The 22,006-nt window shown below is 44.3% G+C and overlaps 1 protein-coding gene across 4 annotated transcripts in view; it reads left to right on the top strand.

The window, feature by feature from the left end:
* Positions 1 to 22,006, top strand: part of ALA2 (aminophospholipid ATPase 2) — a 127,508-nt gene that overhangs the window by 77,210 nt on the left and 28,292 nt on the right. For 3 of the 4 annotated variants that reach the window (XM_087390376.1, XM_087390375.1, XM_087390378.1), the window contains 4 exons: positions 3,587 to 3,751; positions 4,253 to 4,407; positions 4,743 to 4,823; positions 4,914 to 5,034. In XM_087390376.1, coding sequence (XP_087246502.1) covers positions 3,587 to 3,751; positions 4,253 to 4,407; positions 4,743 to 4,823; positions 4,914 to 5,034 — 522 coding nt within the window. The remainder of the gene's footprint in view (positions 1 to 3,586; positions 3,752 to 4,252; positions 4,408 to 4,742; positions 4,824 to 4,913; positions 5,035 to 22,006) is intronic. The other variant, XM_087390379.1, reaches the window with a different exon arrangement.

Genomic DNA, 22,006 nt, shown 5'->3' with positions numbered 1-22,006 from the left:
ATTTCTGCACTTGCACTGTCAGAAATCTGTCCAAGCATCAAAAAACTCTCCAGAATCTGCTAAAAGTGCTGCAAAACACTTCAAGAAAGGCAGTATGAACTGAAATCTCCAAAATTGCTCTCCCAACATAAAAGCCCCAAAATAGGCCCGAAATTGCAACCAGAAAGGGGCAAATTAATCAAAAGCCCCAAATGTTGCAAGAATTACGCTCTGTCTGCAAAAGCCCTAAATTTCACTGCGAAATTCGAGCTTGAAATTGCAATCAGAAAGGGACAAATTTACTAAAAGCCCCAAATTTTGCAATTGCAATGCAACCATATTAAATGTTCATGATGTGCATCAATACTTTTGTTGTAAGAATATCGTCAATAAAGTGTGCTACAAACTCTCCTTTATGTGTGTGTAGTAATTCTTTCATAAACTTGACGAACATAATCAGAGCATTGGTAATGACATTGGAACTACAGTCTGCCATCCGACCAATATACTTCCAGTCTATAATTTGTAGTATTTGGCACTCTACCCTTTACAGGTTTGATCATATGTACACTAGACTTTGGCTCCACTGGAGCCTTTTCTTTGTCTTCTTTGGGTGGTCTCATAGAGAGCAGTTGAACCTTCCTTCTTAACTCTAATTGACATATCTTAGCCTATGACTGTTGATTCATAATTTGTTGTAAGGCATCTTCTACAATGGCAATCCTACCAGTCAATATATGAGCCATAGGTGTGACACCTACTAGGTCAGCTAGACGCCTGATTCTACGGAATCCACCTGTGAAGTTTCTCCAACTGGCATCCATTGAGTTTTAGTTGGATGTGAAGAGATAAATATGGGGCTTTTTCCCTCCCTTAAAAAAAACACGTACTATCCATGTAATAAACCAGCTCCCAAAATCTACTACTATACATGCATAATCCAAATACTCAAACTTGCCCATCACTCCAAACCGCAAAGCTGTAAATTCACAACAACTAAGACTAGTACCCTTTCCCTATGCTAGGGAAATACCTGCAACTGCAAACATCTAAGATTGCAACTTGAGGACGTACAAAATTCCAAAGATCTACCAAACTGAATTCAAGAGGGAATAAGAAAGCTCCTTGGTGCAATTTCTCTCGTCTAGCCCCAATAGTTTTTTTCTTCCATGCTTGTTAGTATGTAGGTTCACCTCTAAAAGATCATTGCCGCACCAAAGTCCTACTAATTCCATGTGGGAAATCCATCAATGTGTTGAATTATCTAGTCAATCTGTGTGTATGCCAATTAACTAAAAAATCTTTCATGCTCATGAAATTTTGAAGCTGCAGAGTCATCATGTGTATTCGATAGTTGAAACACCTTACCTCTTGTTGATTGTGACGGGTGCATCCATTCGCTCGAAAGGTCTTCATCTGACCATCATATGAATCAATGACCTTGATGGCGATGCTCCGATTGAAGGCCTCGTTCTAGGGTAATTCGTGGAAGTTGTTGAGGCTGATCAAGTTGATCTAGTTGAGCGAAGCGTCTCTGGTTTTTTGTGCTTCGTCTCCTTGGCGGTGTCCACGTTACTCTTCTCGGCCTTTCGCTTTGGATGTTGGTTTGATGCCATTCGGTCTGATGTTTTGAAGCCGGGGTTTGGAGGCTATGGAGGTAAGGGAGTTCTGGCTGCTCTGATCGTGAATGAGAAAACTGATATCCTCTTCCACGAAGATTGCGCAATGATCATCCTTTTGAAAAAACCCCTTTCTCAATTGGAATTCTATTTTGTTCCCAGACTCTGATGAGAAATACTTCACGCTTTACTAATAAAGAAGGTTGCTTGCCAAACATGGAGGAGGGACGAGCGTAGTTGACTATATCATGGGATCCTTTGCCTTCACATCCTACATCACAAACTTTTCCATCCCCCAACCACCCCATGGAGCCAATCATACCTACCAATTCTTTAGCTTATCATTCCCCCTACCACCATAGAGCACATCGCGTCCCACGTCACTACTTTCCAGGAGATTTATTTCAACCATACACTAGCCCTTGCCTATGCCACCCCTCTCTCTTGTATGCTTGAGGATCTTGACGATCTCCCACATTTAGAAGATAGAGACGTAGTTATCACCCGTTCCTTACTGCTTGGGCACTAATGATGACATAAGTGTTGTTTTGCTTGCTAAGTACGTCTTCCTTTTGTTTTTCATTTTTTTTAAAAACCTCTTTTTTCTTCTCTTTCGTTTTCTCTTTTATTTTTGTGTAGATTTTTGGATTTTAGAACAACAAAATTCTAAATTTTTACGATTGGATATATTCTAGTCTTACTAAGGTATATTAGTTTAATCATGGCCTTGCCCTCTTCCTTTTTACCCCTCTCCCTTTCTCCACAACTAATTAATAGGAATTTCTAGGAAATTCATATGATGGGGCACTTATTCACCAAGGCTCTACCAAAGTAGAAAATTTTCCTCTACAAGCATCTCCTTGGTATACAAGATAAGTCATTTCTCAAAAGGCAGATTGATAATGCATGATGGTGAATTTGTAAGAATTAAATCAGACTCCTACAACCATTTTGTATCATGGGGGGGACTGTGGGGCGTAAGCTTATCATGGATAGAATAATGCCTTCATGGGTTGTAACCAAGTTCACATCAAGAATTTGACTCTAGTTCAATGAAGGAGTTTCGGGTGCTTGAGAGGATGGTGAAATAATAATTTTGTACCATACATGTGGCACTATGCCATGTGTCACTATAGGACTTAATCATAGTTCTAGGGTTTAAGGTTTCATACAAAACTCAATTTCTTTTTATTTCAAATTTGTGTGCAAATCATTTCAGCTTCTCAAGCTTTTTCCAATGTTGTGTGTTTTTTCACTGCTCTCACAAACTTCATAGCCTTTGCCATGCATTGTAAGTATTTATCAACGTGGGTGACTTCCATGAGACTAGTGAATTGTTTCCTTTTACATAATGACTTTGTGCATCTTCTTGGATTAATCTAAATATATAGTCTATATCATACTAGCAGACATGGAAAACATATCTTTTGAAGTTTTGTTCAAGGTTGCAACCTAGTAATGTTTTTGCTTGGAGATAGACATTTAAGAGGGACAAGGATGTGTTCACAATAAGGTGTAGCTTAGATGAGCAGAATGTGGAGTGCTTTTGTTTTCTGTAGAGGGCCCACTTGTCTAAAGCATGTGGCTCCTCACTCCCACACAAGCATATCGCACGTTCGTATTTTTTTCATTCTCATAGACAAAAGAGGTCATAGTCATTGCATGGGGGGTTGTACCAATGTAGGCTGCTCTCCTCTTCTACAAAGGGTGCTGAGAGAGAGGCCCTTATAGGTATATAAGATTAACGTGCTTGGCCTTGCCATATGCCTATAGGCCTTCAATAGGGCTGTTAGCCACACATTATACATTCCTGGTGTGTGAGTTATGTTTTGATTATCCCTGGTCTTGTTTAAACAATCGTCACTCTTTCTGTAGATACAAAAAAAGAAAATCCTGCAGACAGCGGGCAAAAATTGTAGTCAAACTAACAATTTCGTCCTTTCATCTTGGTCAACAAACAAAACTCATTTTGTGCGTTTGTATTTCAGAAATAAAGCTCTTGGGTAATCTGCTCGATTATGAGGTTTTGGATATTTTGGAGTTTACATCTGATAGAAAGAGGATGTCTGTGATTTTGAAAGAAGGACACAGTGGGAAAATAATGCTTTTGACCAAAGGGGCTGATGAAGTGATATTTCCTTTTCTGCACAGTGGTAAGAGGAACAGAACATAATAAGGTTGTTGGTTGCATTATCTTTGTCTTAGAATATTGTATTTCAATTAGCAAAGAGCATTGAAGTTGCATGTCTTGTTAAGTCCATTGTCATACACAAGCAATCTCTCTAGAGCTCCAAGGTTTGAGAGTACTGTTGCTCATTGATAGCTGCATGAAGCTTCTCACATTGTGAAAGTTATCTCAAAACTTCCCATTATATAAGAACTTAGTGGCTTATCTGTGAGCTGAAGTAGAATGCAGTAGTTGGCCTTGCCATAAGTGGAATGTGGAAATCCATGAACCCAGGAGCAGTTTGCTTTTGCTCTCTCTATTTGTTCACGTTTCCTTAACTTTTCTTTGTCTCTTTTTTTCTCACTGCTCATTATCAATAGCTCTCTTCTCTTGGACTCTCTCCCCTTTTTTTCTTGCAAAATCTGTTATAAGTACATGTTTTCTTGTTAGTTGGAGTAAAAGATCTTGCTTTGTAATTGAAATACAGATCAACATGTAAAACGTGTAGCTGAAGCAGTGGATCACTACTCACAGATGGGACTGAGAACTATGTGCCTTGCCTGGCGAGACCTTGAAGAGACTGACTATATTGATTGGTCAAAGAAATTCAAGGATGCTAGCACTAGCATCAAAGATCGTGAGGTTGGTGAAACCATTGAACATTTTAAGCATGACAATTATAGATTTTTGACTGTAGATTGAGAGGCCCCGTATGTTTCCTTTCACATGAAAGGACAATTAGAATACAATAAGATTTGTTTCCTGCATGTGCAGATTAAGATTTGACAGGTGTGTTATGTGTTCAATCCTATTCATACCAGAGTCGTGTTTTTTGGCCTTTCGCTTTTTGCTTTCTTGGGGAGATAATGCTTTGCAAGCATACTGTGTGAAGCTCCATGCTAGTTCCTTTATCTTGGTTTTTAATCTATATTTATTATTTGCATACATCATAACTCATCAAAAGGTGCTATTTTCAGTGGAAGATGGCAGAAGTCTGTCAACAACTCGAAAGAAATCTTGAACTACTCGGGGTGACAGCCATTGAGGATAAGCTACAGGTGCATTGTTCTCTGCTGAAATTGTCTCTTGAGTGTGAGGTTTTAAGTACACCGATGGATTTATGATTGCATGGTGAATTTTGTTCGCAGGATGGTGTTCCAGAGACAATATCTTGTTTAAGAAAGGCAGGGATAAATTTTTGGATGCTTACTGGGGACAAACTTAGTACAGCCGTACAAATTGCTCTGTCTTGTAACCTAGTCTTACCAGGTATGCTAGCTGGTGAAGGCTTTTGTTGTTTTCCATAAATCCCCTTTTTCTCTGTTTTTGGCATTTAACACCCTTGTACAAGCATTATTATATATTGTTAGTGGTGGTCTGCTGTTTGTAGTTCAGCTGTCGTACAAAACACCATCTATTAGGCTCACTATTTCTAACTGCAAAACATGGCCAGATATAGTGTCAAAGTCTTTTTAATGTAAACACTACTTAGTCAATCAAATTTTGGAGGAGATTGATATTCTCAAGAGATTGATGTATCCTTTGATTCCAAACTCCTAGAGATTGCTCAGCTCTTTAGCATAGACACAACACCTCCTGACATGAACACACAGCATATCCTTGAGGCCAATCCATGTAGATGCATTGTGGGGGTCTAGGAACACCATTGAGAGATACCATCTTGACAGTCATATAATGTAGGTGAACCCGTTCAAGAACACCATTGTGGGGGTCTAGGAACACCATTAAGAAATACCATCTGGTTAAGAAGAAAGATTCCAGTGTGCATCAGTGCATAGACTACAAGAGACTAAATCGCTTTACAATTAAGAACAAATATCCATTACCTCAGATGAACAATCTCATTGATCGGCTCTGCAAGCTAAGTACTTCATGAAGATCATAGTGCATTTCTAGTCCTCTTTAGAAATGTGACATTCATATAATGTAGGTGAGCCCGCTCAAGAACACTATTGCAAAGGTATGGGCTGATATTCTGTAGGAAAATAGCGTGCTATTAAACATTACTAAAATCTGGCCATTCCTACAAGCACGGGATTCCTTCAAAGAAATATTTAAGATTAGGGCCTCCAAGTCTCATATTTTGGAAATCCAAGTGGGGAGGGTGGTTAAGAATAAAACTGTGAACCCTTCTCTTTAAAAGGAGACTTCCGTTTGTCTTTGTGATGTGTGAATGCCCTAGTTTTTCAGACTAATGGAGTGTTGGTTATCATGGAAAAGTTTCTGCATGGAGTTACCGTGATTATATGGTTTCAATCTGAAAAGAAGGGAAGTAGACTATTTCCACATGACATTCAAATGCATGATGCATGGTCATATTTTTCTTCTGGTCACATAAAATATAATGTCCAGTGTATGGAGATTTTATCCTCTAATGCCTGAGAATATGCCATCTGCTCTTATGGCATGTACCAAGTTCCAGGTTAGGACCATGTACTTCCCGTTGAAGTATACTAGTCAAGGCTCGAAGGTGTTTCTCATCTAGTATGTCTTGGGTTACTGAACATTTGATCTCTGTCACTAGAAGTTAGCACAAATGAATCTCTGTCTGGATCCACATACAAATAAACGTGGAGTTGGGATTATGAGTTCAGAAGGGATGTAGAACAACAAGACCAGCTTTGACAACTATCTTCATGGCATGGGCAACATTATGTCGTGCTTTTATCAGAAAATCCTTGAAAAGAAACCAAGACTGCTGGCAAAGCTGCATCGGTGGGTTGAGAATAGAAGTAATATGACCAAACCTCTGTGCAACGGCAATGCATTTCAGGGTATCACGTGTCTGAAAAGCTGTTTTAATATTTTCAGGGATTTTTGGGCACACAGGCGGGATCAGGGCATACAGTTAGAGCATGATTACTGAGTTTTTCCAGCCATATAGCACCGACCAGCAAGAACTGCGGAGGCGGTCGGCATGGGACGTGATCCAGAGTTACGACAGACTCGCTAGCAGACTGAGACACAGATCATATTATGGGATCTTCTCTCCATGCTCACCAAACTGGAGACATGACCCATAGGAGTGACAGTGGCACTTGTTCGCTAGGCCATAGCCAGGAGACCTCGGCAGCCCACACATGGTGACATCCGCCAGTGCTCCATCACAAGTTTTAGCAGCCTCACACAGTGACACCCCCTTCTCAGGACTGATGCCTCGCCAGCTCCCATCCTATGATCTCGGAGAGTTTTTTCTCTCCATGTATTGGTGCTTATGATCATGATTATGGACTCTTCTTTTTGTTTTCGTCATGGGTGTTGATCATCGTATCAGGTTTCTTGCAGTCTCATAGACCCTTTGGTCTTCCGAAAGACTTTTAATACTCTCTCTCTCTCTCTCCTCTCTCTCTCTCTCTCTCTCTCTCACCATATGCAGCTCTTTATATCAGTCCATTGTCGACTTCTTGAGCTGCGGGGAAGTCATCCTGGATTTTATTGTCGCACCTTCCCCCCCAGGGGCTGATCGTACATACCTCTTCTCTAGCATCTCGACACCCCCCCTCATAGCATCTTCCACTCCACAATCGCCTACACCACCTTTCATGACATAGGTTTCGACCGTGATCTTTCACCTATATACTCAGCCTGCCTTTACATACTTCTCACATATATTGACTTCATACCCCTACTAGAGGACCGTGCTGCCCTGATCACCCACTCACTACACAAGGTTGCCCTTCACGCTTTCCCTCACACCACTCGCTCCACCCATCCACCACCACCTGGGACCGTACCTTGGAGTAGTTGGTACGATGATGAGTCCAAGGCTTTACGCTGTCAGCTCAGACTCGAAACCAATAACAACCTTTTGAATGAAACGGAGACGCTACACGAGTAGCGTCGATTGGTACGCAGGAAGAAGTTGGATTTCGTTTGTCAGAACTACTGAACATTCTGTATAGTAACAACTCTAAGGACTTTTGGCGGAGATATTTAGCTAGCTCTGACCTTTCACATATACCTTGCCCTACCTCCTGCACACTCTTCACTGAGGGGAGAGTGAAGGATGCCCTAATGAAACTTCATAATGGCTGAGTGAAAGATCATGAGGGCCTATGCACTGAATTCATTGCATATGGGATTAATGTCCTAGCCCCGATCTTAGCAAAGCTCTTTAATGAAGCTATTTGTTTGGGGTTTCCACGCACCTGGATTGTTAACACTATCTCACCCATCCACAAGGTAGGGGATTCCATAAGCTTGGAAAACTACATGACCATTATGATTGGAAATGTCATGTGCAAGATTTATGCATCAATGCTTGATTCTAAGGTCAATCGATTCGCAGAGTGCCGGGGACTTAGAGCAACCGGACAGGCTCGATTCCGATGCGACGATCATGGGACCATGGATCACATTCTCACACTCAAGTGTATCATCGAGGAGGCGAGGGCACGGAAGCAAAGGGTATATTGTTACTTTGTGGATTCCCGCAAAGCCTTTGATGCTTATAGGAATCGGGTATGACTAGGAGATCATTTGGGCCATCATGGCACTTAACGAGAGAGTCTCAGGCAGAGTCCAGGTAGGTTCGGGGTGGATAGATGAGATCATGAGCACTATTGGGAGGTATCCTTTATCACCCACCTTGTTTGGCCTCTACATTGACGAGCTTGAGGTAGTTATGCAGACACTCGGGGGAGATGGATGCTCGTTGGCACGTTGATCTGGATATTGCTATATGCAAGTGATGTGGCACTTTTGTCTTCATCAGCAGAGGGGCTCTAGAGACACCTTGATGCACTATAGTCCTATTGTGAGTCCCATGATTTGAAGGTCAACCTTAGTAAAACCAAGTTCATGATCTTCAATATATCTCGAGCCATTATGCATCGGGAGTAGTTCATGTTTGAGGGTCGCCTGTTGAGACTATTTTGTCATATACATACCTTGGGGTTACCTTCTTTGGACTTATCTTCACTATGAGACGTGCGATGCAGGCTTGCCTGAGCAGGGGATACGCTTCATTGGCCAGATTAGAGAGGCAGTGGTTGTGCTCACACTTTCAGGATCCGCGGACCAAGGGATTGTTGTTTGACTTCTTGGTTCGTCCAACGGGGATGTACGGTAGTTCTTTTTAGGGGCCGTATCTGTCAAATATAGAGTGGGCTCGTGTGGAGCGGCTACAGTTTCTCATGCTATCATGGATGATCTACGGCAAGCCATTTGTCCCTCACTAGATCATTCTGGCTGAGTTTGGGTCATCCCCACTACAGCTGGATGTATCACCTACCTATACGGGGTCAAGGGGTACGTGGATTGCACTTCTGGGCATAGTAGATTACCATGGCTACCATTGTTCTCTTCTATGGCACTATCAACAGTAGGTGACCAGAGATTCTAGTATGCACGCACAGAGAGATGGGTTGAGCGACTTGGGCTCCACATGGATAGACTCCCTCCCGCCATTCTCTCCTCTCCTATCACACGAGGTCAACCTTGTCATCCGCGAGGATCTTTTACAGCTACACACATTGCGGACCTGGTTGGGACCCCGAGCGAGCTTTCGGTGAAGCTCAACTTCTATAGGGATCATTGTTTACATATCACAGAGGTCTTTATTGACCCACCAGGATATACACAAATCCAGTTACCCCACTTTATTGACCCACCAGGATATACACAAATTTCGGGTCTCTTTACATAGACTGCACATTGAGAGTGGTAGGGTAGAGGGTCTACCCTAGGAGAGGCGCATATGCACATTATGTGACATACATGAGGTCGAGTCGGAGGAGCATTTCATTTTCAGGTGCCCACTTTACAATGAGATTCGAGGATGCTTCTACTGCCTCTTCAGAGACAGTCTGGGGTGTTGTCCCAATTTCTCTCCTATCCAGACCATAGATGCTTTTGGCGGCGTTCATCCATGCGGCAATCAGGCACTGCGAGCGTCTACTTTGATCACGAAGACATGAGCAGACCTCCTTGGTAGACCCTTCTCATAGCTCGATCATGGAGTTCTTCCAGCTAGAGCATGTGGACCCCCGTACTACAAGGCCCCGACATGATTGGGATCCAGAGCCAACGACACAACAACTCAGACAGAGGGTTGACGCACATATTACACTTGGGGATATGCTGTCTTTGTTTAGAGTCGGACTCGATTGACAGGGGTCATTTTAGCCCTTGTTAGACGCAGAGCTATGACCACGAGATGACACAGGACCACGCCTGCGAGCAGTCAACAACACTCTATTGCTGACTTCATGCTTCGGCTGTCTTATCCTCTTGGATGACCTGATGATGATGATGAGGAGGAGGAGGATGATGTGTAGTCGATCTTTCTAACGTGACTATGTAGTACTTAGCACTAGCTTTTTGCATTCTGCATTGGTGTGGATGCTCGTTTAGTAGCTCCACCCTCACAGTTTGTTTGTATCAGGATTCTCACAGTCTCATAGACCCATCGGTCTTCCGACGACTTTAATAAGCTTTCTTTCTTTCTTTCTTTCTTTCTTTCTCTCTCTCTCTCACACACACACACACACACACACACATACTTTTTTTCTTTTTATTTATTTTTGGTGAAATCTTATATTTATGTGTGGGAAACCCCAAAAAAGAGGTAAAAACCCACCAATAAGTACAAAGGAAAAATTTAGAAGTAAAGCCTCGGAGCAAAAGTCATGAGGCAGCCAAGTAAAAAGTTACATATCAAGATCAAACACAACATCCTCCAGCTTCAGATTATATCTTTGTAAAAACTGATGCAATGTAGAAACCACACCATCAATAAAAACAAGCTGTTTTTTAACCTTGTGATTCTTCTTAATATAGGCGGGCACCCGAAATTTCTGAATCACAGGGTCAAAAACGTGTTGTAACATGGGATGAAAAGAATCCAGTGAAAATGGCACACACACACACACGCGCGCACACTTTTTTTGTGGGTTAAAAAAACTTTCCATTAAGACAATTTTACATTCATAGCTGTCCCAGAGTGGAACATCTACTACTGAAAACTAAAAATACTGATAAAAGACCCCCAACTGGGCTAGAGGAAGGTTACACACACACACACACATTTAAAAAAAATAGTGAAAGCCATGTTTGTTTACATTACAAAAAGACCGTCCCCAAAGAGAGATCAGCCAATGCAAAATCAGAAAATCTCAGTATAAGACAAGTAGACAGCATAGTCTATATGGTGAACGGACAAACAATCATTGAATGATTGCTTGAGTGACATCCGAAAAAAGAAGAACATGGAAGTTGTGGGCTCATGAAAAACAATTTGATTCCTATCTTTCCATATAGTCGAGAGTGTCCAATATCTGACCCATAGAAATAACAACTCAAACTCCGATCGTCACGGGTGAATCCCAAAGAGCCATAAAAGCTTTCCAAATGTAGCAAAGGGAAAGCGTGCTTGAGGACAATACTGAAGCACCAAGAAAAAATCCCGAGTGACGGGACAAGTCCAGAATAGATGAAGCATAGATTCCCTAGGAGCGAAACATTTGTGGCATAACGCAGGAGCAAAATGTCGACGAGCCAGGAGTTGGCCAAAGGGAATGACACCCAGCAACACTCTCAATTAAAAAACCTGCTAGCGAAGGGCCAATTTGTGTTGAGATATCGAGCTTCACTCGTGATATGCCAGGGTGATCGTTGTGCATTTATGTCACCGACTTGTTAGCTGCAGATGCGGTTGGTACATCGCCCATGAATAATAGCTTAATGATAGCTATCTTTATGTACTCTAGTTACTGGCTCAGTTAGTATGCCACCTAGGTTAGCTGAGTTTGGTTTGAGACCTAGCTATAGGGTTCATCTATTCCTTTTGTATTAAGAGAGAGATTCTTTTGGCTTTTACAACTAAGAAGAGGAAAACTGTTTTCAACCTACACCTTTGTGTGTATTCTCCCATTGTGTATGTGAGAAAACTGCAAGTGAGACTCCTTACTTCTCTCCCACTCTCTTTACATGGTATCAGAGCTTGGTTCGTGGTAAGGAGCTCAAGAAAACAAACTAAGTTCGCGGTGTCTTGGTAAGAGGATCAGTGTTGCTTTTCTTTTTCGAGTTTGGGAGCAAATCTCTGCAGGTAGCACAGCCGGAAAGTGCAAGAGTGCACTGTCTCAGATTGGGACGTCCTTCGCAATGTGGCGAGAGAGTGACATAATTTTTTTGATTCGCGGTTATTTCGGGGTTCGTTTCGGTAGCGAAAGTTTTTCACAAGCACTCAGAAAAGTGCCATGTTTTTTGCTGTGCGACCACTGTTTCGCAGGTCAGTGAAAAGTTACCGCAAAAATTACATCGTATGCCTGTGCGCAGAGATATTGGGAGTGACAGAATCATTCTTTGATGCAAAATCGTCACTAGGAAGTGACTGTGTGGTCAAATACCACTTTCGTCAGTTTTGCAGATTTGCCCTTGTGAGGCAGAAGTTGTGTTTTTTGTAGTGACAGAATATTTTTGTAGTGTTCTGTAATGGCGTCTGATGCTCTTTCATAGATTGTCACTGAAAAGCTTGACAAGAACAACTTCCAAGCATGGAAGTTTAGAATGACGAATTTAGCCTTAAGAAAAAAGGCTATTGGGAGTTCATTATTGGAGTTGAACGAGAATCAATTATTCCTAATGTTCCCAATCAAGAGGAGTTGCAGACATTTAAAGGATGGTATGAGACAGTCAGAAAAGTTATGTATTGTTTGTCTATCAGTACTTCAGATTCTATGATTGTGCATATTCAGGATGCATGCACGTCGAAGGAGGCGTGGGATACTCTAACAAAAATGTACAGCACAAATACGCAAGCCAGAAAAATGCAGCTTAAGCAGAAGTTGCATAATGTGCAGAGAGAATATGAGCATCAATGACTACCACATGAAGGTGAAGAAGATTACAGATGCACTTGCTTCCATTGGGTCGCCGGTGGAAGATGATGATTTAGTTTCTGTGACCTTGAATAGTCTAGGAAAGGATTATGTACAATTTCGGACATCCATTGCCGTCCGTGAAAATTTTTTTGATTTTGAGAAGTTGATTGCTCTGCTAATTTCTGAAGAGCAGAGAATTGATGGTGCATCTTCTTCAAGAGGAACTTTAAAAGAAACTGTCTTCTACTCAAATGCTGGCAGAGGTAGAGGCAGAGGCAGAGGCAGAGGCAGAGGCAGATCTGGAGGCCATGGCAAAATCAAAATATGCAGCAAATTCAAGAAAATCAGTCCTATGGAGGAGGACGTGGTAACTTTAGAGGCGAGGGGAGCCAAAGAGGTCGTGGTGGATGACAGAGAGGGCAAAATGCAAACAGCAATGTTGAATGCTACTACTGTGATAAAATGGGTCATATGGCTAAAGATTGCTACAAAAAGCAGAATGACATCATGAATGAAAAATTACAGCAAGGCAATTATGCATCATCTAGTAGCAGCATTTATTTGTGGTGCAGCACATGACCAATTTTGTGACAAGTGCAGAAGAAAGCAATGATGTGTGGTATGTTGACTCAGGTGCATCGAATCACATGACAGGTCATGCAGAATGGATGCAGGATGCAAGGAAAATAGAAAGACCAGGATTTATGGAGACTGGTGATGATACTGCACATCCTATTGTGCAGATTGGTAAAATTCCTTTGTCTATGCAGAATGGAAAAAAGAAATACCTGTCTGATGTATTTCATGTCCAATGACTATTACCAAGTCAAATTTGAGCTATGTTGTTGGGTTGGTAAGTCAGTTTATGCAGGCTCCAAGGAAATCGCATTTGGATGCGGCTAGACGCATACTGAGGTATATGAAGTCCACATTGCAGTATGGACTAATTTGGGGTTCAGATACAGTTGCATGGATACACTGATGCTGACTCTTCATAGTTTATAAGACCAAATTTGATGCAATCTTTTACGCCACCGTTTGGCACTATGATTAAAACGCCAGAGTCGGTTAGCATGCTGCATGATCCAATGAGGAGTCAGCAGAATCTCTTACAAAAACCAGCTACTGAAATATCAGCCAGGCACAACGGGCACATAGAAGAACCTTGGCTATGCAAAAACCAATCAGCAAGCTGATCTGTGAGCTCCAATCTGGGTGTCGGTAGGAAAGAAAAAAGCACCTGAGAGAGGGAATGCCAAAGTGGTCTGTAATGCATCCCCAATCCATATTGTCTGGCGGCCAATGGAAAAGGCAATAAAGTACCATCATTGCGAAGGACATTACCAACAAGTGAAATACCTTTAGAAGAGAGGAAGTAGGAATGCCTAGGTTCCTATAGAGCAAGCAGCGGGTGAAATACTTTCGACCAGTTGAAGTTCTCAACGCTCTAAGACTTGCCTTGCAAAGAGTCATGCCCAGTCCATTTAAGATGAGATAAAATCTGCTTCCAAGCTAAGAGCATTTGAGAAACAAAAAGACAGCTCTTAATCTTACCATCAAGGTGTCTCAGAATAAAGTCCCATGGGATGCCAATGCCCAAAAACAGGAGTAGACAATTGCAAAAGAAAATGAGAGATTGTGGCTGTCCAAGGCTGATCACCTTCTAGAAAATGCAGCATCATTTTACCCTTGTGCGCAAGAACCAGCCTGTTCCAGAGAAACCCAGTTCACTGCCTAGGGGATCTCTGGTACTAGGACTAACAGCCAGCTGGGGGGACTATACAACAAGCGAATCCCTCGTGGAGTGAAAATGTAAAAAACTCTTGCAGGCCAAGCCTTGCAGAATCGAGCACGCCTTGCGATAGTCGCCCTAGAGCCTGGGGTCCCATGCTCCCAGGTGGAGCGGAGGGTGTAGATGATATCCTACCAAATGGTGACCAAGGTAGTCGAGGGTTGAACCGGATGCTCACCCATCACCAGACTGCAGCGAGCAACCCAAATGTTCCACGCAGTGATACTGGCTACTACTTAACAAACGCTGTCCTCCGGAGGAACAGCAACAGCCAGGCTATCAAGGGGGACCGCCTCATGGAGCTCTATCCTCTGAATTCTCTGACCTTGTATCCAGTAAGCCGGGGAAATCTCATCAATCTGGAACACATGTCCTCCCTCAGTCAACCAGGCTAGCATCCCCCAAGTGTAGTCCCTCTGAAGACTCTACATACGGGTCATAATCCTGAGGGCTCCCATCCAAATCCTCACTGCGCTAGGACAACTCCAGAGGCAGTGTAGAATTGTCTCTAGAAAAGCAGCAATGACACTTCCCCTCCACCCGCATCTGCTCCAACCACGTTGATAGGACAAATTTTGTATCAAGTTTTTGAGCACTGTAGATAGCTGTGGGTAAGCACATAGATGTACACATCTAGGGTAGGTGTGGGCTCCTGAGTCGTGGATTTTTCTTTTTCAAGCATGATGGACTGATGTATAGTTTTTTTGAGACAATAAAGTATGTTTTGCAGGGACTTCATGGAAAATGATGAAATGCAATGTGGTTGTACCAGATCTCCAGAGCAAGGGTATCTAGTGTGTGGTCAAGTGAAAATGTTTTTGGGGTCATGTAAAATCAAGTCATGAAGGGGTTTTTTAAATTTTCCTGAGTCAATGTGGTCTTGCATTTTACGGGAATTTGATATGTTCTGGTGCCCATGTCAAGGGGCTTTTCATGTGGGTGTACAGGGGTGCATGCAAGCTTTGATGTGCATGCTAATGTGTGTGGGAATTGTGTGACTAAAGGTCCACATTGTGCATTTAATGTGCCTTGGGCGGTATTTGCATTTTTTAATGGGAGAGTGGTAAATTCCACGTGCTGACGTGGAATGGAAATTCTGGAAGAGAACGTGCACATGCAAGGTGGCTACGTGATCTAGAATAGGGATGCTTTGTCTGAGTTGATCGATGGGATGCTTGCTGGAAGGAAGTACATAATTTCCTGGCTGTCTTTTCTTTTTTTTCCTTATCAACGTGCTAATGGGCAAGCGTCCGTGGGTAGCCAGCTAGAAGACATATGATATCTTCCTCGGCCGCAAATTGGACCATAACCACATCCAAAACCTGGAACGGGCATCCTGGGGCACTCTCTAGGCCACCCATTGCCTCTCCCTCTAGGGGTCCACGTCGAAAAATCCATCTGAAGCCTCGTGCCAATCCGTGTGGTGTAGGAAAAGAAGGGCACCTGGTCCACCTGCTCGGCAAGGCCTCCCTTGGAGGGCCAGAACCACTCTCCCGGATCCCATTAGACTTCCCTCAAGGGCCAAAATCACTCCCCTGGATCCCATCGGAGTTCCCTCAAGGGCCTACCCTCCCAAAGCCAGAGGTGCCATCTGGGGGCATCATGCTCTGAGATACTGGGAGGGTCAATGTGCCACTCCTTCCCCAAGCGTCGCACCACTCTGATCATCTGCCAGTGAATCCCATCCAGACTCCCATCCATCTCTGGGTCTCTCTCAGTGAGTGGTTGGAGTAGACCTCCAGGTCCTATACGGGAAAATTGGGCTGCGTGCTTCCTCGCTGCATCATCATCCTCAAGGGAACACCAGTCCAAGAAAACTAGCCCAACCATCTATTGTCCATCCACATGCAAAGTCCCTCCTACCAGGACTCAGGGATAGCTAAGTCAATCTCTCTCATCTTCTGCCCTATCCTGTTAGATATCAATGCTCCACTCTCGTGTAACTACGTGGGAACCAGCTAACTCTACTTGTAAGCCCCCCATATGAGGAGAAGTCATTTGAGTAGCTCGGTTATCCGGTAGGTCCTGGTTTGGACACCAGATGGGGGCCATGTGTGGCTTGATGGCTGGACGGAGTTGACACACTGCCAACTAGGCTACATGCAAGTGCGGGAAGGCATCCCATGACTGATCGCATTGAGGTAGACGGAGCATTTCCCGGGACAGCCCACTCTCGGGTTATGGGGCCCGTTTGGAGCCTCAGATGATTCCGGATGGCTCTAGGCCGAACGATACCGTAGGTTAGTTGGTCTATTTTGCGCCACAGTTCTATCATATGGTCGGTGGCCTATTTCGGGACCGACCCCCAGTCGGCCGTTTTGGGCGGACTGGGTTGGTCACCCAATTGGGTCTAACCGACTACGATTGGTGGCTGTATAAGAGCAAGCCCGTGAAGCCCATTTTATCACTGGCTAGAGTAACCGTGATTCCTTGGCATCCAGCCTCCGTCCTGTACTGTTTCCAGCCTGCCATCGAAGCTTCTCTCATAGGAGCGCACGGTTAGGAGGCAGCACCATCTATTGTATCAGTTTTACAATAACCAAATTTTTTATTCTCCATACTATCTGCTTTTCTCTCTTGCGTACAAGATCTTGTTATTTGTTGAGCACAGACGTTGTATTGTTTTCTTACATGGTATCAGAGCCTGGACTCTAGCAAGAAGATTTGGTAGTGTGTTTCTGTTTGCGAGCAGATTGTGAGAGATGGCCCAGTCCGCAAGACTGCGAATCCCACCGCTCGACGAAAGCGAAAAGTTGGACGGCACTAACTATCCACTCTGGAAGTTCAAGATGAAGATCATCCTAAGCGCATATGAGATTTGGGATACTGCTAGTGGGGTGGACGTGAAGCCGGTTGCGAGACCGGATCCAGCCAATGCAGGACAACAGATAGTACCAACTACGGATGAGATTCTCGCGTGGACAAGAAGAAATGCAGATGCGCTGCGTTCTATTATCTGCAGTGTAAGTGACTCTGTCATGGCGTTAATTCAACATGTCACCACAGCGGAGGAGGCATGGACGGTCTTGAAAAATCAGTACGAGACTACGAATCAGACGTAAATTTAGAATCTGGAGACTCAACCCACGAACGAGAAATTGCTGAATCTGAAGCGGCAGAGAAGTTCATCACCAGAGTGAAGAATCTGCGCGATCAGATGACTGCGATTGGCATCACCATCACCAGCGAGAATCTAGCACGAAGGTGCATACAGATTCTCCCACCAAAGTACGACGGTCTTGTTACGGTGCTGAATACGCAGAATAAAAATTCGTCCCTCAACTTTGAGGATTTCAGCACAATGCTTCTGGAGGAGGAGATGCGTCAAAAGACAAGGACTGGAGAAGATTCGGCTTTCTATGCTGGACTCTAGTAACCCATATTCTTCTGATGATAAAAAGAGAAAGAAGAAGATCAAGTACTTCTATTGCAACAAGGCATGGCACAAGCAGAATGAGTGTCAGAAGAAGATTACAGATGAGAAGAACGGAGTAAAGAAAGAGTCCAGCAACAGCACGTAGGCAGTACTAGTAGAGCTATTCGTAACAATTGAGGAGATTTCAGTTCATGTACCAGTCGAAAGGATTGGTATATCTCTCTACAGTCAGTAGGGAATGACATCCTGGTAGCAGTCGGCAATGATGCAAAATGTCCAGCAAAAGGAAAAGGTACGATTGCTCTCAAGACAGATGGAGTTGTAAAATAGTTGTCCGATTTTCTTTATATGCCAGATATCAAGAGGAACTTGTTGTCCGTTTCTGCGATCACGGATCGGGACCTCAAAGTTCAATTCGATAAGAATGGTGCACAGATCTTGGATCTTCAAGAGAAGGTCGTTGATAAAGATACACTGCGTAACAACATCTACGAACTCTCAACTTTCAGTGCTCGAGCGGATGTGAAGAACACAAAGCTATGGCATGAGAGGTTTGGTCATCTAAACCTTAGTTCTTTAAAGGAGATGCATAAAAGTGGAATGATTGCTGACCTACTAGAAATTACAGATCTGCCCGATGTATGTGAAGCTTGCATGATGGGCAAGCAGCATCGGCAGTCCTTTCCTAAAGAGGCCAGCAGGGCAAAGGCTCCTCTAGAGCTTGTTCACATGGACCTCTGCGGAAAGATAGAGACGGAAGCTTTGGGTGGTTCCTACTACTTCATGACGCTGATGGACGACTACAGTAGAAGGATATGGATATACTTCCTGAAGACTAAAGATGAGGCTTTTAGTAAGTTCAAAGAATGGCATGTAATGGTCAAGAAAGAAACGGGGAGGAAGGTGAAGAAGTTGAGATCAGACAGAGGTGGTGAGTTCACATCAAGTGAATTCGAAAGTTACTGCAAAAGTCACGGGATCAAGAGGCGAAAATCCCCGTCACATATATCACAACAAAATGGAGTAGCAGAGCGCAAGATGCGCGTCATCTGCGAAATGGGCAGGAGTATGATGAAAGAGAAAGATTTGCCAAAGACTTTCTGAGCTGAAGCATGTAACACGGCAGTTTACATTCTGAATCGTAGCTACACGAAGGCTGTGAACGGGATGACTCCACTGCAGGCCTTTTCTGGTAAGAAACCTTCTGCTGCACATTTCAAAGTTTTTAGATGTGACTGTTTTGTGTATGTTCCTGATGCTAACAGGACCAAATGGGAATCGAAGAGCCGGAAGTGTATTTTCTTGGGCTACAGTGAAGAGGCGAAGGGTTACTATCTCTATAACCCTGTTACCAAGAAGGTAATAGTAAGTCGCGATGTGGTCTTCTCAGAACAGCCGCATTACTTGGAGGGGGATGCTTCCTTCCCAGACAACGAGGACGAGGATATTCATCCAATACAACCACCAACAACAGACCGAACTCCCCAAACGGTGCTTGGGAGGATTCAAGATAAAGAAGAGGAAGAAGAGCCTGCAGAACCACAACGGCAACGGCCATTTTCAAAGTGGGTAAAGCAGCTTTTGGACGGCATAGAACCGCTAGCCATTGAGGAGGAACCATCCGAACACCGTCGGTCCAAGAGATTAGAGAAGCAAAGAAGGGCGCAAGAACACTTGGTCAACTACGCTTTGATGACAGAGGTGATCCGTGCTGATGAATCCAAGTATCTTGAAGAGGCACAGGGTGATGATAGGTGGATGGAGGTTATGCAGTCGGAGTATGGCTCCATAATGAAGAACAACACTTGGGACCTTGTGGATCGTCCACCAAAACGCAAGGTAATCGGTACCAAGTGGGTGTATAAGACTAAGTATAAGTCCGATGGCACGTTGGATAAGTACAAGGCTCGGCTCGGCTCGTGGCAAAAGGATTCGCACAAGTACATGGTTTTGATTATCAGGATACTTTTGCTCCCACAGCTCGACTAACCACAATTCGCATTGTTTTGGCTTTAGCTGCCCAAGGAAGTTGGCCCGTGTTTCAGATGGATGTAAAATCCGCCTTTCTGAATGGAGATCTCAAGGAGGAGGTATACGTGGAACAACCACCAGGTTTTGTGATCCTCGGTTCAAAAGGTAAAGTCTGTAAACTGAAGAAGGTACTTTACGGGCTGAAACAGGTTCCACGAGCGTGGTACCAACGAAACATGAGGAGGATTTTTGGGGACATGGGTGCAGTGCAGAACAAGCCTACGCAGTTATCATGTGACAAGCAGAGTTGCATGGCGATTGCAAAGAACCATGTGTTCCATGCTCGCACAAAACACATTGAGATTCAATATCACTTTGTATGCGAGCTCATCATGGATGGAGAGGTCGACTTGGTGTACTGTCCGACTACAGAGAATGTGCGAACATCTTCACGAAGACTCTTGGAAGAGACTTGCTGGAGAGGCATCTTCATTGACTTGGCATTGGCCCAAAAAAGTAAGTTCACTTGCGGGTGGACATTGAGGAGGGGTGTTAGATATCAATGCTCCACTCTCGTGTAACTACGCGCGTGTAACTACGCGGGAACCAGCTAACTCTACTTGTAAGCCCTCCATATGAGGAGAAGGCATTTGAGTAGCTCCGTTATCCGGTAGGTCCTGGTTTGGACATCAGATGGGGGACCATGTGTGGACTGATGTCTGGACGGAGTTGGCACACTATCAACTAGGCTACATGCAAGTGTGGGAAGGCATCCCATGATTGACCGCATTGAGGATAGACGGAGTATTTCTCGAGGCAGTCCACTCTCGGGTTGCGGGGCCCGTTTGGAGCCCCATATGATCCCGGATGGCTCTATTTTACGCCACGGTTCTATCGTGTGGTCGGTAGCCTATTTCGGGACCGATCCCCAGTCGGCCGTTTTGGGCGGACTGGGTCGGTCACCCAATTGGGTCTAACCGACTATGACTGGTGGCTATATAAGAGCAAGCCCGTGAAGCTCATTTTATCACTGGCTATAGCAACCATGATTCCTTAGCATCCAGCCTCCATCCTCTACTGTTTCTAGCATGCCATTGAAGCTTCTCTCACAGGAGCGCACGGCTGGGAGGCACCGGCTGGGAGGCAGCGCCACTATTGTATCAGTTTTACAGTAATCAAAATTTTGATTCTTCATACTATCTGCTTTTCTCTCTTGCATACGAGATCCTGTTATCTGTTGAGCACAGACGTTGTATTGTTTTCTTACATATCCCTCGCAGATGCGCTATGGCACCATGCCTTGCCTCTACCTCCATCACTGTCCCACTGTGCCCAACCAATGTTAGTCCACTGTTCGAGCATACGCTCCTCTTGATCCCAGATCTCTGGGTGCCAAATAAGGGGTTGATGCTCGAACTCTTCTCTGCATCTGGGCTGAGCTCAAATGAGGCCTCTTGCTAATCTTTGCTAGACCCAGACCCTTTGGCGGCTCCTCATCAAGGAGGAACCATTCCCCATAAGGGGGACCTCTGAGAAGATCCACCTGTGTGAAAGCTGCCACTGCCCCCCAATGCGTGGGGTGTTCCTAAGAAGCCCTCGTTGTAAGAGGAGCTTCCAAGGCTCTGCACCTAAGAGGGCTCTGCTCTGCATCTCTAGATCAATGATACCCAAGCGTCTCAGTGCTTGCGGCATGATCACCGTCTGTCAAGCAACCCGGGTCCTATGTGTTCCTTGTGCCATCCGAACCTGCCCAAAGGAAGTTCCAAACCAATCGTCGGAGCTGCCCAATGCACCCTTTGTGAAAACACTAGCAAGAGGCAATATACCAGACCGTGGCAAGAAGGACTTGGTTTGCCACTAAGGCACGACCTGCTAGGGAGAGTTTGGCCGAGCTCCAGTAGAGAAGCTTATGCCGAACACTCTAGGACCGGGGCGATTTGCTACTCTGCTGTAATGTCAATACCAACCTGGCATCCAAGGTAGCTCGCCGTTTGGCCCCGCGGTATCCATCTGAAGCCAAAGTCGCTCCCCCACTCACGACTCCTGTGTCTTCTCAGAGCTTGTGAAGAAACCTATGGACTTAGTCCAGTTGATCTGTGCACCAGAGGCCTCACAATAGATAGCCAGGGCTCCCCTGACTCTCTTCAAACTCGCTGTGGTGCCCTCTACATACAAGGCTGTGTCATCTGCAAACTCGGAGTCCAACAGCTGCTCCTCCTGCCTGATTGGGAGCCTCAACCTTGTGAGGCCTTGGCTAGC

This window comes from Dipteris shenzhenensis, chromosome 19 (assembly GCF_047967505.1).
Source record: "Dipteris shenzhenensis isolate YYH24624 ecotype China chromosome 19, Dip_SZ_1.0, whole genome shotgun sequence".
NCBI classification, from domain to species: Eukaryota; Viridiplantae; Streptophyta; class Polypodiopsida; order Gleicheniales; family Dipteridaceae; genus Dipteris; species Dipteris shenzhenensis.
The sequence above is the reverse complement of the archived record's forward strand: the minus strand, read 5'-3'. Positions and strand labels throughout refer to the sequence as shown.